Source organism: Anomaloglossus baeobatrachus, chromosome 5 (assembly GCF_048569485.1).
Source record: "Anomaloglossus baeobatrachus isolate aAnoBae1 chromosome 5, aAnoBae1.hap1, whole genome shotgun sequence".
Taxonomy (NCBI): domain Eukaryota; kingdom Metazoa; phylum Chordata; class Amphibia; order Anura; family Aromobatidae; genus Anomaloglossus; species Anomaloglossus baeobatrachus.
Genome location: NC_134357.1, coordinates 301,513,227 through 301,527,087, shown reverse-complemented (window position 1 = coordinate 301,527,087; position 13,861 = coordinate 301,513,227). Strand labels below are relative to the sequence as shown.

General features: G+C 45.8%; 1 protein-coding gene across 1 annotated transcript in view; it reads left to right on the top strand.

The window, feature by feature from the left end:
• The window catches only part of FADS6 (fatty acid desaturase 6), a 29,214-nt gene extending 17,594 nt beyond the window's left edge, over window positions 1-11,620 (top strand). The window contains exons 6-7 of the mRNA XM_075347495.1: window positions 7,061-7,240; window positions 9,305-11,620. Coding sequence (XP_075203610.1) covers window positions 7,061-7,240; window positions 9,305-9,454 — 330 coding nt within the window. The 3' untranslated portion in view covers window positions 9,455-11,620. The remainder of the gene's footprint in view (window positions 1-7,060; window positions 7,241-9,304) is intronic.
• Window positions 11,621-13,861: the final 2,241 nt, after the last annotated feature.

The window sequence follows — 13,861 nt, the reverse complement described above, 5'->3', positions numbered from 1 at the left end:
AGTGCCGGGCTGGATCAGAGTTGCCGCCGGGCGCCGGGAGCGGGGACCGGGCTGCCTGGGGACCGCAGGTGATGGGGCATGGAGGCTGTGGAGCGGGGGACGTGTGTCGCCCGGGGACCAGGGGTACTCAGATCCGGGCCACGAGGTCACTTCTGTGGGTATCACGGTGGCGTGACCCGGTCTGTGATCCCAGGCTCCACAGTATAAAGGGATTTGGTAAGGGAGATTTATATTGTCCGTGATGCCACCCACGGTTGTGGTGATTGGGACACCACCGCTGCTCTGGACGGGGATCCCGGGAGTGATGGTATGGAGCAGCTAGATGTTAGTTCTCCCCTCCGTGGGTAGGGGGTTGGTTGTCCCGGGGCCCGGTGATGGGGTAAGCAGGGAGCAGGGCGCAGTGCTGCAGTGCGGTGCCCGAGGGCACGGGTGTACTCACAAGTAAGTCACACGGAGTCACTGGTAAACTAGGAATTGCCGGTGTCCGCAGCCTTCGGTACGGGGGTGTTAGTGTCCCACACACGGTGCAGCAGCCCTTGTTGTTCTTTCCCTGCAGCCAGGTGCCTTTCTCTCCACTCTCTTCCTCTTTCTCCTCAGCCGGGAACGGGGAGTCCACTCCCCTGTAGTGATCCGGGTACCCAGGTACCGAGGGGCCACCGCCCTGCTCCGGCTACCTCTGGCCCCTTCCTCACTACAGCCTGTCCCGGCCCTCTCGGAGCACGCTTTTCTTTCAGCCTGGGAGCTACAGCTCCAGGCTCCACTTCTGTCTCCTCTCCACACACTCTGCTCCAGCCCCTCCCCTCTGCTCTGCTTTTCTCTTACCCTGGGGGATGTGGTTTGTCTTGCTGCACCGGTGTGAGATCAGATTACCAAGGAAGATTAACTCTTTCTGTGACAACCTGGCTGTGCCAGGGCGTCACACACCCCCTTGGTAAAACACGGCCCGTCCTCGGGCCGTCTGGCCACCAACATTTATTAAACTGGGAAAAGAATAAAACATTTTAAACATTTTCACACATGCATTTTCAATTTTCCACAGCGGGATGCACATTGCTTCAACGTTGCGACAACAATTAACACTTTTAATAATGGCAACGTAACGGGTCCTTTAGTCACCCACCCAAACAACCTAGCCTTGGTGCTGCCCCTAGGAAGTGGGGAGCACCCCTTGACCCCAGTCCAGAAACGGTTCCAGATTGGTCAACAGGACCGGTACTTCGCTGCCGTTGCGGCCGGGCGGACTGCCGGAGCCGTCGTCATCTCCGTCGCGGCCGGGCGGACTGCCGGGGCCGGTGGCAGGGCGGTGACAAAGGTGAGGCCTGGGGACCCCAGGTCTGGGTCCTTCCCAACAGGCGCTGCGGGCTCCGCTACCGGTAACAGGGGTAACGGGTCGGTGCATCGCTGCGGCGGCCTCTCCAGGAACCAAATGCTGGCAGAGTCCTGGCGTCCCTGCCTTTACTGTCCTAGTCACATAAACTGCGGTTCCTTCTTCCTGCTCCCCCTTGGTACTCGGGAGCAGTCCTTCCAGCAACTTTTAAAGTTTCCCTTTCGCTTCCGGTCCTCCGGAGCTTCACTTCCGCCCGCGTTCTCAGGGGGGCGAAGCCTCTTTTTCGCGCTCAACGCTTGGGGAAGAAGGTGCTGGGCGGGATATTTTCGCGCCCAAAATGGCGGCAAAGATGGCGACTTTAAAAATTTTGCAGCGGATCACCGCTGACAGTCTAGAACAAGGCGCACTTCCTCCAGGTAACTGGATGGGTTCTATCCTGTTCGTGACGCCAAATGTGTCGCCCGGGGACCAGGGGTACTCAGATCCGGGCCACGAGGTCACTTCTGTGGGTATCACGGTGGCGTGACCCGGTCTGTGATCCCAGGCTCCACAGTATAAAGGGATTTGGTAAGGGAGATTTATATTGTCCGTGACGCCACCCACGGTTGTGGTGATTGGGACACCACCGCTGCTCTGGACGGGGATCCCGGGAGTGATGGTATGGAGCATCTAGATGTTAGTTCTCCCCTCCATGGGTAGGAGGTTGGTTGTCCCGGGGCCCGGTGATGGGGTAAGCAGGGAGCAGGGCGCAGTGCTGCAGTGCGGTGCCCGAGGGCACGGGTGTACTCACAAGTAAGTCACACGGAGTCACTGGTAAACTAGGAATTGCCGGTGTCCGCAGCCTTCGGTACGGGGGTGTTAGTGTCCCACACACGGTGCAGCAGCCCTTGTTGTTCTTTCCCTGCAGCCAGGTGCCTTTCTCTCCACTCTCTTCCTCTTTCTCCTCAGCCGGGAACGGGGAGTCCACTCCCCTGTAGTGATCCGGGTACCCAGGTACCGAGGGGCCACCGCCCTGCTCCGGCTACCTCTGGCCCCTTCCTCACTACAGCCTGTCCCGGCCCTCTCGCCTGGGAGCTACAGCTCCAGGGTCCACTTCTGTCTCCTCTCCACACACTCTGCTCCAGCCCCTCCCCTCTGCTCTGCTTTTCTCTTACCCTGGGGGATGTGGTTTGTCTTGCTGCACCGGTGTGAGATCAGATTACCAAGGAGGATTAACTCTTTCTGTGACAACCTGGCTGTGCTAGGGCGTCACAGACGCGTGGCAGGGGAGCCGGTGAGCAAGGCAGGGGAGCCGGGGAGCATGGCAGGGGAGCCGGGGAGCATGGCAGGGGAGCCGGGGAGCATGGCCGAGGAGCCGGGGAGCGTAACACATATGCTACAAGGATGGAGGCCAGACAGTGTCCACAGTTGGGGTTCCCATTGTAATACAGTTTTTTAAGGATTCTGATAGAAAAGAAAATGTAAGGTTGCTGAGTACACCTGAAATATGTTGAAAATGCATTTCATGTGTGATAGAGAGTTGGTGATGGCCGATTGGCCTCCACTCCACTTTAGTAGTCTGAACTTGTGCATGTGTTCCACCCAGGACAGGGGGGGCAACACTTACTTGAGTCTTCTGGGGTGCGTCCGCCAACCCACTGCTGGTCACCCACTGAGACATAGCAGGACAACACATCACACTGAGAGTGTCTTTTAACACAGCAACAAACGCTTTATTTGATTTCCAATCTTCTGGACAGACACGGTGATACAATCCTGTTCTGCTGCCGCTGTTCTGTTGGGTGCTTTTCCTGTCCAGCCCTTGCCCTGGGTATTAGCCTTCCAGCAGCTGAATCTACACTTCTGCTTTTCCTTGGTCCTTGGCTTTGTGGCTTCCCGAGTCCTATTACTGCCTTGGATAGTATCCAAGTTGCACAACTAAAGCTGGCTTTACACGCTGCGACATCGGCTAGCAATGTCGAGCGCGATAGCACCCGCCACCGTCGGTGGCACGATATGTGGTGATCGCTGCCGTAGCGAACATTATCGCTATGGCAGCGTCACATGCACATTCCTGTGCAGCGACGTCGCTGTGACGGCCAAACAATCCCTCCCTCAAGGGGGAGATGCGTTCGGCGTCACAGCGACGTCACCGCAACGTCCCTAAGCGGCCGGCCAATAGAAACAGAGGGGCGGAGATGAGTGGGACGTAACATCCCGCCCACCTCCTTCCTTCCGCACTGCCGGTGGAGGCAGGTAAGGAGATGCTCGTTGTTTCTGCGGCGTCACAAACAGCGATGTGTGCTGCCGCAGGAACGACGAACAACATCGTACCTGCTGCAGCAACGATATTAAGGAAATGAGCGACGTGTCAACGAGCAACGTTTTTTCACGTTTTTGTGCTTGTTGATCGTCGCTCATTTGTGTTACACGCTGCGATGTCAGTAACGGCGCCAGATGTGCGTCACTACCGACGTGACCCCGACGATATATCGTTACCGATATTGCAGAGTGTAAAGCACCCTTTAAGGAGAGCCGTAGGCTCAGGACACAATGGAGGAGACCTTCTGGTTCCCCAACAGACCCTAGTGCAGGGCTCATCCTCACACTAGGAACCTCTCTGCAGAACTACCCACTTCCTGTCCTGACTGGAATGTTACTATAAAATGCACATTATGCAGTAATACCATAAAACATACATTTGTCTTATTAGGTCTCAGCTCTAGGTGGAGCTAGACGCTACACACAGTGGACTCTGCTTGTCGCTCAGCCATATATATATACATATACACTTGTCATAAAGTACAGAGGTAAAGAACAATACTCAGTAGGGGTGGGGGTAACTCGTCCACCTCCCACATATGCGTTCACTGTCTGCTTTATGATGCACTGTTTGTCAACTGGAGTAAATTTCCTATGTCAGAGCTGGGCTTCTTATCTTTTTCATTCCGACAGAAAGCCCAATATAATGTTCAACGTATAGCACTGTATAAATATGCACCCATTCTAAAGAGTTATGTTGGTGAAGCTGTAATCAAGGGGTTGCTGCGTAGAGAGATATTAGGTTTCCTACCGCCTTCCATGTCATTCTCCATATTATCGCAGAATTGCTCTTTATACAATACCCTTATTATAGTCCTGCAGGTGGATCCCCGTGCACATCTTAAGGCGTGTAAGGAAAGAACAGTACTGGATTGTTTTTGTGTCCTCTTGTGTTGCTATTAGTTATTTATAGGTGGAGATCATACACAATTTATATAAGGAAAGGGATGAAATATAATCTCTTTGCACATGGCTGTAGTTGTAAAGCAGGGAAGAAGGGCGTGCTTTAATTGTCTTGAAGTACATTATTTCATCACCTAACCAAAGAAGAGACTCAAGTACAAACAAGTACAAAACATATCAGTAGAGACAAAAAAAATGCCTAATTTGTATAACCTGGAAGGAAGACGAGGGACCTTTATATTTATGGAGAGGTTTCAATAAGGTTCATGAGAGAAGTGTTTTTATTCTCTTCATCACCTAGCAATTTTCACTTTTCGGTTTCTCCTCCCTTTTTCCCAAGAGCCATAGCTTTTTATTTTTCCTTCAATATAGCCATATGAGGGCTTTTTTTCACGACGAGGCGTACTTTTGAACAAGACCATTCATTCTGTCACATACTGTTCTGGAAAACGGGAAAAAAATTCCAAGTGCAGGGAAATTGCAAAAAAAGTGCAATTCAACGATTGTTTTTGGGGGATTTTACTGACTTGATATTATGATTCCCCAGGTCTTTATGAATTTGTAGATACCAAACATGCATAGTTTCATTTTAATTTTAAGCTTGAAAATAATTCAGAAATTTGTCAAAAAAAAAAATGGTGATTCTGTAGCCATTTTCCGAAACCAGTAATGTTTTTATTTTTTGGGATCTGCGGCTTATTTTTTGCATCCTGAGCTGACATTTTTAATTACCGTATACCTTTTTTGGGTAGATGCGATGTTTTGATCGCCTCTTACTGCATTTTATTGCAATGTTGCGGCCACCAAAAGCCTTAATTTCGGTGTTTTGATTTTTTCTCATCCCTTTACCGATAAAATGTGCTGGGAAACATGCAGGCTTGCCGTGTGAACCCGCATTAAAAGGACAGACACAACCTATGACGTACCGTTACGTCATTGTCGTGCGGTGTTCGGTTCCAGACTCGTGTGGTGCTGCTACTGTGTCAAACTCTGTTCACATTATGGAGTCTGACAGGCAACCTCAGGTTTCCTAGTTGCTCAGCCAGGGCCGGGCATCAGCTGATTCATTTCCAATGCTCCCCAGCCCTGCAGAACCTAATTTTCGTGGATTTGTGTGCTGCTGCTAAGAGCAGGTTGCGAATTACCACCCACAGCTGTCTCTTTCCTTTTTAAGGTATGGGAGCCTGTGTTTCTAAGCCGATAAAAGTTTCAGCATAGGTCCAGCAATTCCAGTCCTTTGTGGTGCTCCTATTCTTGGTGATCTGTAGTCACTATTTTGAATGGTGTGGAAGTTCTCTTGTCATGCGTTTACTGCCTTCCTTTCTCGTTTTCTTTATTTCCCTGTAAACATATTGTCTCTCCTTTGTATTTGAGTACACAATTACAAGTTTTTGTTTTTCCCTGTCCATGTTGTTTCTGAGAGGTTTTATTTCTGGCCTGCGTTAAAGGAGGAGGAGAGTGGCATAAGATCAGGGCATGGACAGGAGTCAGGGTTACACTGGGGGCTCAGACCTCACTACCACTAAGCGTACCTTTGAGATTCAGGACAGCGCAGGGTCTCAAGTCTGAGGGCCAGCCTAGGAGCCCTTGTTCTGACATTTCATACCCTGTGACAGTGATAGGGGTTAAAAGGAGAGTGGCGTAAGATCAGGGCATGGACAGGAGTCAGGGTTACACTGGGGGCTCAGACCTTACTACCACTAAGCGTACCTTTGAGATTCAGGACAGCGCAGGGTCTCAAGTCTGAGGGCCAGCCTATGACCCTTTGTTCTGACATTTCATACCCTGTGACAGTCATAGGGGTTAAAAGGAATCTGTTATCAGAATTTGCTGCCTTATCTGAGTGCAGAATAATGTAAGAACAGAGACCCTGATGTATCACTTTGGTTATTTTGTGCAGCAGTTGTGACACAATCAGAGTTCTTAGATGTAGCATGTAGCAGAGCTCAGAAAGCTAACCCCGCCCCTACACCACAGCTCTCTATGTACATTGTCTATTGACAGAGTGCTGCTTATCACAGAAGGGGGTGTGGTCGGACCAGGGTTCACAAGCTATGTAGTCTTGCAGGGGTAAAAAAAAATCAATGTATGTAAACAACAGCATGCAGCCTAATAGGAAAAATATTGCTGAAATTTGTCTTAGTCCCTATCTAATGCTATCTTCAGATTACATAGCAACTGCCTGCTAATGGATTACCTTAAAGACACATACAATGGTTTAAGTTAAAAAAAAATCTTTAAATATGTGTAAAATAGCAACACTTATCACTTACCCATATTGTACAACCAAAGACGAACAATTTATGTGCCAAAATCAGTATAAGTCTTGGATCCCGGCATCTCCACCTCTGGGTTGTGTTTGTGTATGATAGATATTAGTCACTGTGCAATAATGGAACAGATCATTGTGAAACTACTGATTGTATATATAATTCTGTGAATGTAGGGCCAAATACCAAAACCGAATTCTTTACATAACATTTGCTTGTTTTGCTTCTATACTAACAATATCATTTTATCTACACTTAGCATATTGGCCTTCCAATTTTTTCCTCCTCAAACCGCCCACGTCGTATTCAACTCATGACTAATGCAGTGCTAAACCTAGCCCGAAACCCAGTCCTTGACTGGACATTTGGACACTCCATCATCAGTTGTCACGTGGAACATCATCTTTTCCCACATCTGTCAGATCATATGTGTCTTAAGGTGAGTAACGATTGCATATGGGCAGTAAAAACTCAATTTATAGTACGTTACATTGTAGAGTTAAAGAAGTACAGTCGTGGCCAAAAGTTTTGAAGGAAAGTTATAAGCAATTCATAAGTTTTTATATTTTTTTGGACAAATACATCAAGTTTATGAAAAGACTCAATATTTACAGTGTTGCCCCTTTTCATTTTTAAGTCTTTGCCCCCTAGCATGCTGAATATCGGCTTTTATGCCAAATGCTGACTGATAATAACCTATTCCTGTCTTATCAGTGCTTGGAGTTTATCACAATTTATGTGTTTTCGTTTGTCCATCCATTTTTTTGAGGATTGCTCACAGGTTCTCAATGGGATTGAGATCTGGAGAGTTTCCTGGACATGGACCCAAAATTTCAATGTTTTGTTCACCGAGCCACTTAGTTCTCACTTTCACAGATTTGTTGGCTCCTGGGGTGATCAATCATGTCTCACAGTAAGCTGCTGCTGAACACTTTAAAGAATATGGACACCTTAAGGGCCATTTTGTTTTTTTACCTAAAGAGATTGTCCAGCCTTAGGATTCAAGTCTGCATTCACTTTATGTGACTACAGACTTGTGAATTCTCACATCGCGCTCACTGTGTACTGTGAGGATTCACCTGTGCCGGCGCTGACAGTGGGCAATCATTTGACCCCAGGTATGCGATCTGCATACTTCTGATCACATACCGACTAGACTGTATCCAGTCTTTTTCAATACACTTACATTGAGCAAGGCTGTGCCTGTCTAGTCGGCACGTGACCGATCAGTAGATAGTTGCAATAGTCCAGACGAGAATGAATAAGAGCAACAGTAAGAGATTTTACAGTTTCAAAGGCGAGAAAAGGTCGGATTTTGATGACGATAATATGGTGCAGGTAACATGAGTGAAGGAGCAATTGGATATCGGAATAAAGGAAAGTTCCGTGTCAATAATAACCTCAAGACAGCAACCATACTGCTTGGGAGTAATAAATACAGTGGAGAACTAGAGTTGAATGTGTAAAAATAGTACAAACATTATTGAATAAAATAAAAAAGCAGTGAGCACAAAATAAAACCACCATTAATAACATGCCTATAGGGGGCATTAATAGATACATACATCACAATCTTTGCTCAAAGGACTGCTACTGTGAGATGTACAAAGAAAATCACACTGATAAGTATGGTGAAAACAGCAGATATTGTAACTACCAAATGGACATAGTCCTGCTGAAGTATAGAATAGAGTCACCAATCAAATATAGTTAATTTCATACATGGCACAATGCCTATAAAGTGCTATGTGCAAGAAAGCTTTCCATCAGAGCATAGAATAGTCGTATGAGCCCCCCAGTACTGGACCTCTGGTACCCTAACGCACGTTTCACCAGTGATTTATTCCAGCTTCATCAGGGAACATAAGGATCCCTTGTGCAAAAATGTAGAAAATGTGTTTGCAGCATGTGTCAGAGTTCTCATCGTCTGTGTCGAGTCTTTCTGTGTGTAGTATCTGCTGCTTTATCCAAGGCACTCTGCATTGTGTTATTATAATGTGACAATGCTGAGTCTAGACAGGTGAGAGAAGAGATCAGAGCTTAAAATGACAGTAGATAGTTTATAAGCAGCTGGGTATTGCATAGATCCCCAACTATCTGGGGTCAATAGGACTGTCCCAATTTGAGGGCTAAGTCCCGTTGTCCTGGCATGTCAGGGCTTTGTCCTGACTTTGTCTCCTGTCTTCCCCGGGTCCATAGCTCCTCTTTCTCAGAGGATGTAGCTGGCATCTCTCTGCACATAAAGTAAATAAAAAAATCTCTTCTTGTCTGGTCTCCCCAAGAATCAAACTAGAGACCTCCAAGTTCACTAGTAGTAGCTCTAGCTATGAGCAACAGGCCACATTGCAGAAGATAGGACATTTGGTATAATTGAATTGCATTGCAGGCAGTGAACCCAGATGCAGGTTATACATGTACATAGAGGTATATCTGTATAATGCAGTGTATTTCTATGTCCTTGTATTCTACAATTGTTTAATTTATTTTTCTTATGTTTTCACAGGTAAAGCCTTTGGTGTCCAAATATGTGTGTGATCACAATCTTCCCTACCATGAGGACACATATATGTCCCGTCTCCATCTGTTTCTGAGCAATTATAATGAGCTGATGGTCCTGGCTCCACCTATTGTTCAGCTGGTGGAATTTCACTGAGGTCTGGTTAGCTGACACTGTACTATGTATACATGGCCATCTACATTTCCTGGCTCTGTTTATATCCTATTATTCTGTCCATACCGAAGAGGAGAATGAGTTGTTAAATATATTTATAGATTTTTGCATCAACTTTACTTGTGTATTGGACTGACTGTATAGCCCACCTGGATATTAAACCAGTCAACCATTAAACTTATTATTCAATATTCATACTGGCACAAATCTGTGGTTCCAGTGTGAACTAGATAGGAGATAAGGTAAGATCACCATGCACATCAACAATATTGCTTGGTTCAGAAAACAATGTAATGTGTAGAGGTTCCCAACAGTATAAGGATCCGGCATGTCTGATTTCAGATTTTGGTTCTCTGAGAGATAAGCTGCCGCCTGTATACTCTGTAGCCTTCTATATGGAGCCTGGGAAAAAAAACATTTTTCTGAACTATAAAAAAATAAAAAAAGCACTGCTTACAATCTGCACCAAAACACATCAAATAAGGTGGAAAACACATTAGCAAGACTGTTACTGCGCGGTTTGGTACAGACACCTGCAGAAAAAATGCCGTATTTTTGCTATGTGTGAACACAGCCTTACAAATATGTTTGGCCTCACCCCTATGACTGAAAGCTGGAGACCGCTGGGAGCAATAAGTTCAATTCCTCCCAGCAGCCATACTATCAGTGCAGTGGCCAAGCATCTTTAAAACACCAATGGTTCCCTTTAAGTTTCCAGGTAACTGAGGCTTTATAGTGCTAGATCTTCACAACATTACATAGAATTAGTGATGGGTGGACTCGCAGATACCCAGGATCGCCGGGTACGATTGGGTTTTTTTTTTAAAAAAAAAAACAGTTCGGGACCAGAATTAATCCTGGATATCTCGCCAGACTGCGGTCCCCATATAAGTCTATGGGGACCAGAATCTGGCACTTTAAAATAGTGGTAGAAGGGATAGGGGGATTGGAACACTTATGAGTCTCCACATGGCTCTAACGCTACTTCCGGGGTCGCTTATTATCCTTCATACATATTCACTACTTCCCCCACCCACCAGCAGTCCCCGTATCTGTGATTGGTTGCAGTCAGACGTGCCCTCACCCTGTGTGACTGCGTGTCTGACTACAACCAGACAATCAGATTCGCTGTGTGTGTATATCTAAGGCTGTAAAAATAAATAAATAAATAAGTAAAAAAAATTGGTGTAGGGTCCCCACATATTATGATACCCAGCACAGATAAAGCATACGGCTATAGGCTGCAGCCTCCAGCTGTGCGCTTATCTTAGCTGTGTATCAAAATAAGAGGGACCGCTTCAGGCTTTTTTAAATTATTTAACTAAACAATTTAAAAGAATGACTTCTTGTCCCCCCCAGTTTTCATACTCAGCTATGATAAAGCCAACAGCTGGGTGCTGGTTTTCTCAGGATGGGGAGGGCTATGCTTATTGGGCCACCAACCTAAAAATAGCAGCCTACCAGGATTGTCGTATCCTGGAACTTGACCTGACTCATCCCGATTGCCCTGGTACGGTGGCAATTGGGGTAATAATAAGGGATTAATAAGAGTTCACAGCTGCCACTAAGCCCTTGATTAGCAATGGGGGCATTTATGATATACTTCCCCCTATTACTAATCTGTAAGTGAAAAGAAATTAACACAAACACAGAAAAAATCATTTATTTGAAATAAAATGAAAAAAGACACCTTCTTTCACCAAGTTATTAATTAACCTCAAAAACAATTAGGTCCGACGTAATCCACACCAGGTCCAACGACGATTCCAGCTTTGCTACATCTGAAGAGACAGCACTCGGGCATAGAACATGACCACTCACTGTAAGCTTCAGGCAGAGACTGAGCCACACAATGAGCAGTGATGTCACTCAGGTTATTTGCACTCACAGCTGGAGGTTTCCACAGTCTGCCACCTGTAATCGCAGGTAACCTGACCTCAGATGACCTCATTAAACTGAGTGACCTCTATTCTCATTCCTTCTAACTCCTCATTACCCTGATGTACTAATCCTATGAGGCCTCTGCTTTTTTGTATTTGCCATTTTCACATAATTATAGTATGTCTGGGTCTTTGATTTCTCAGTTTTCAAACGTCTGTCCATCAGACACACATATTGTATTATTTAATTAGGGTGTGTGCCCACGATCAGTGTTTGCAGCGTTTTGGATGCAGCTAAAGCATGCTGCGTCCAAAACGCTGCAAACACTGATCGTGGGCACGCACCCTAATTAAATAATACAATATGTGTGTCTGATGCACAGACTTTTCAAAAAGCAGCGTTGTACAGTACAAGCAGAGTGGACGGGATTTCTAGAAATCTCCTGCCCACTGTGCTTGTTTTTTCCACAGCAAACACTGGCCTGCGGTGTGTCTTTCCAGAGCGCAGCATGTCAATTGTTTCCTGCGGATTTGCATGCTTCCTCCATAGGGAGAACACAAGTAAGAGACCGCAGCGCACTGAACCGTGATTGTGCACAACGAGCAGCTGCGGTCTCCTGCGTTCTCCTGTGGAGGAGACTCACAGCCCCGCAGGTCAAGACCCACTCAGAAACATTAGCAAAATACATTATACTGCTCATAATGCCATCCATTAATGTGGCAAGGGATGGTCCTCTACGATAACTACAGCTCAGGAGGATATGTGTGTATTATCATTATCATTATTATTATTATTATTTATAGAGCACCATTAATTCCATGATGCTGTACATGAGAAGGGGCCCCCATAATAATAACAACTACAGCTCAGGAGGATATGTGTATATTATATTACGTTGCATTCAATTTATATCCACTAGGTGGTGCTACAATAAAGAATAATATCAGTTTGGAATATTTTTGCACAGCAAACAATAAATCAATGTAACAGTTTTGGATGTGTGGTCCTTTCTTTTTGTTATCCACAGTTATAGCATATTCCATACTTTTCCCTCTCTTTTTCTTTTACTTGGTATTATCATTCCAACTATTTGGTCCTAAACTAACTGCCTTCAGTTTTCTGTTTGAGACCATGTGGAAGGTGAGATTTTTTTAGCTCCTCTTGTTTGGTGTTTATGCTGTAATGGTCATTCTTGTTGTGGTGCTGTGCTTGTGGGGTGGCGTGATCTGGAGTTATTGGGGCTGTGCCGTACAGCATGGAAGCTGTGGGGCACCTGGTTGCTCCCTCTGTTGGTGCAGTGTTGCTTTTACATTGGTTGCCGTAGGTCGACACGTTTAAGTTTAGGGGCCCACTGAGCATTAAAAAAAAAGTTCATACAGCTCACCAGACAACTGGATGTGGATACGGTGCTCGGATGCTTTAAATACTGTCATCTGTAGTGAACCAGCGCTGGCTATAAGCTTAGCACTGCTTTGCCTGTGATTGCTGGCCTGTGAGTGATATCCTGATCTGTCTGTTCCTGTGCCCCCCGTGCCCTGTCTGTGTTCCGTCCCTTAGTCATCCCCCCATTCCACTGTCCCCTCTCCTACCTCCGCACTCGGTTGCTTCCTCTAGTACTGACCTCGGCCTGACCTTGACTCCGCTTCTGCTCTTTCCTCCGGTCCTCATTCTGCCCGTACTGTGCTTGACCCAGCCTGCCTGACCATTCCTCGCACGCCCCACAGCTCTGCTCCCCAGCTGTGCTGTGAGGCAGTGTACGAGCACACACTGTGTATATACTTCCTGGTTCTTGTTGCTCCGTGTAGTGTCTTCTGCTGCAGAGCTCCGGCTCCCCCTGGTGGCAGCTTGACTGACGATTAAAATCCATGAAAAAACATGATAGTGAAAAAAGAGGACACATGGCCCATCAACGCGTTTCAAACAGATGACTGTTCTTAATCATAACAAAGTCAGAGTGAATGCAGCACACTTATAAAACCCACACAATCTTTAAGGGTGGAGCAACAAATCCCGTCAATTAATTAACAAATTATTAAATGAGCAGTGAACAGAAATTTACAAAAATACATAAAAACATAAGCATAATTAATTGCACATCATACAATACAAAAATATGAAAAAAATATAAATATACATGTATATAGAAATATTATTTCTTATTTCACTTAGATTGATACCAATAGATGAAAACACTCATATTTAATGGATAAAGGGTAATTCTTTGTTGGATCACATGCTGCTCCGGACTTTATAAGAAATATAACCAATAAATAATTACAATGCCATGTCATAAACATTATGTATAATAAGTACATGAAATTACAGACAATGAAGTTAATCAATCAATACAGATAAAACAGATCTGCTTTATAATTTAACCCTTTAGGGTGTCTAGTACCAAGCTTTAATATCCAATGGGCTTCCCCTTTAATAAAGTAACCTGCTCCAATCCCCTCCTCTTGGAGGTCTATCCACCGTCTCGATACCTCTGATAGAAAGGGATGAAAG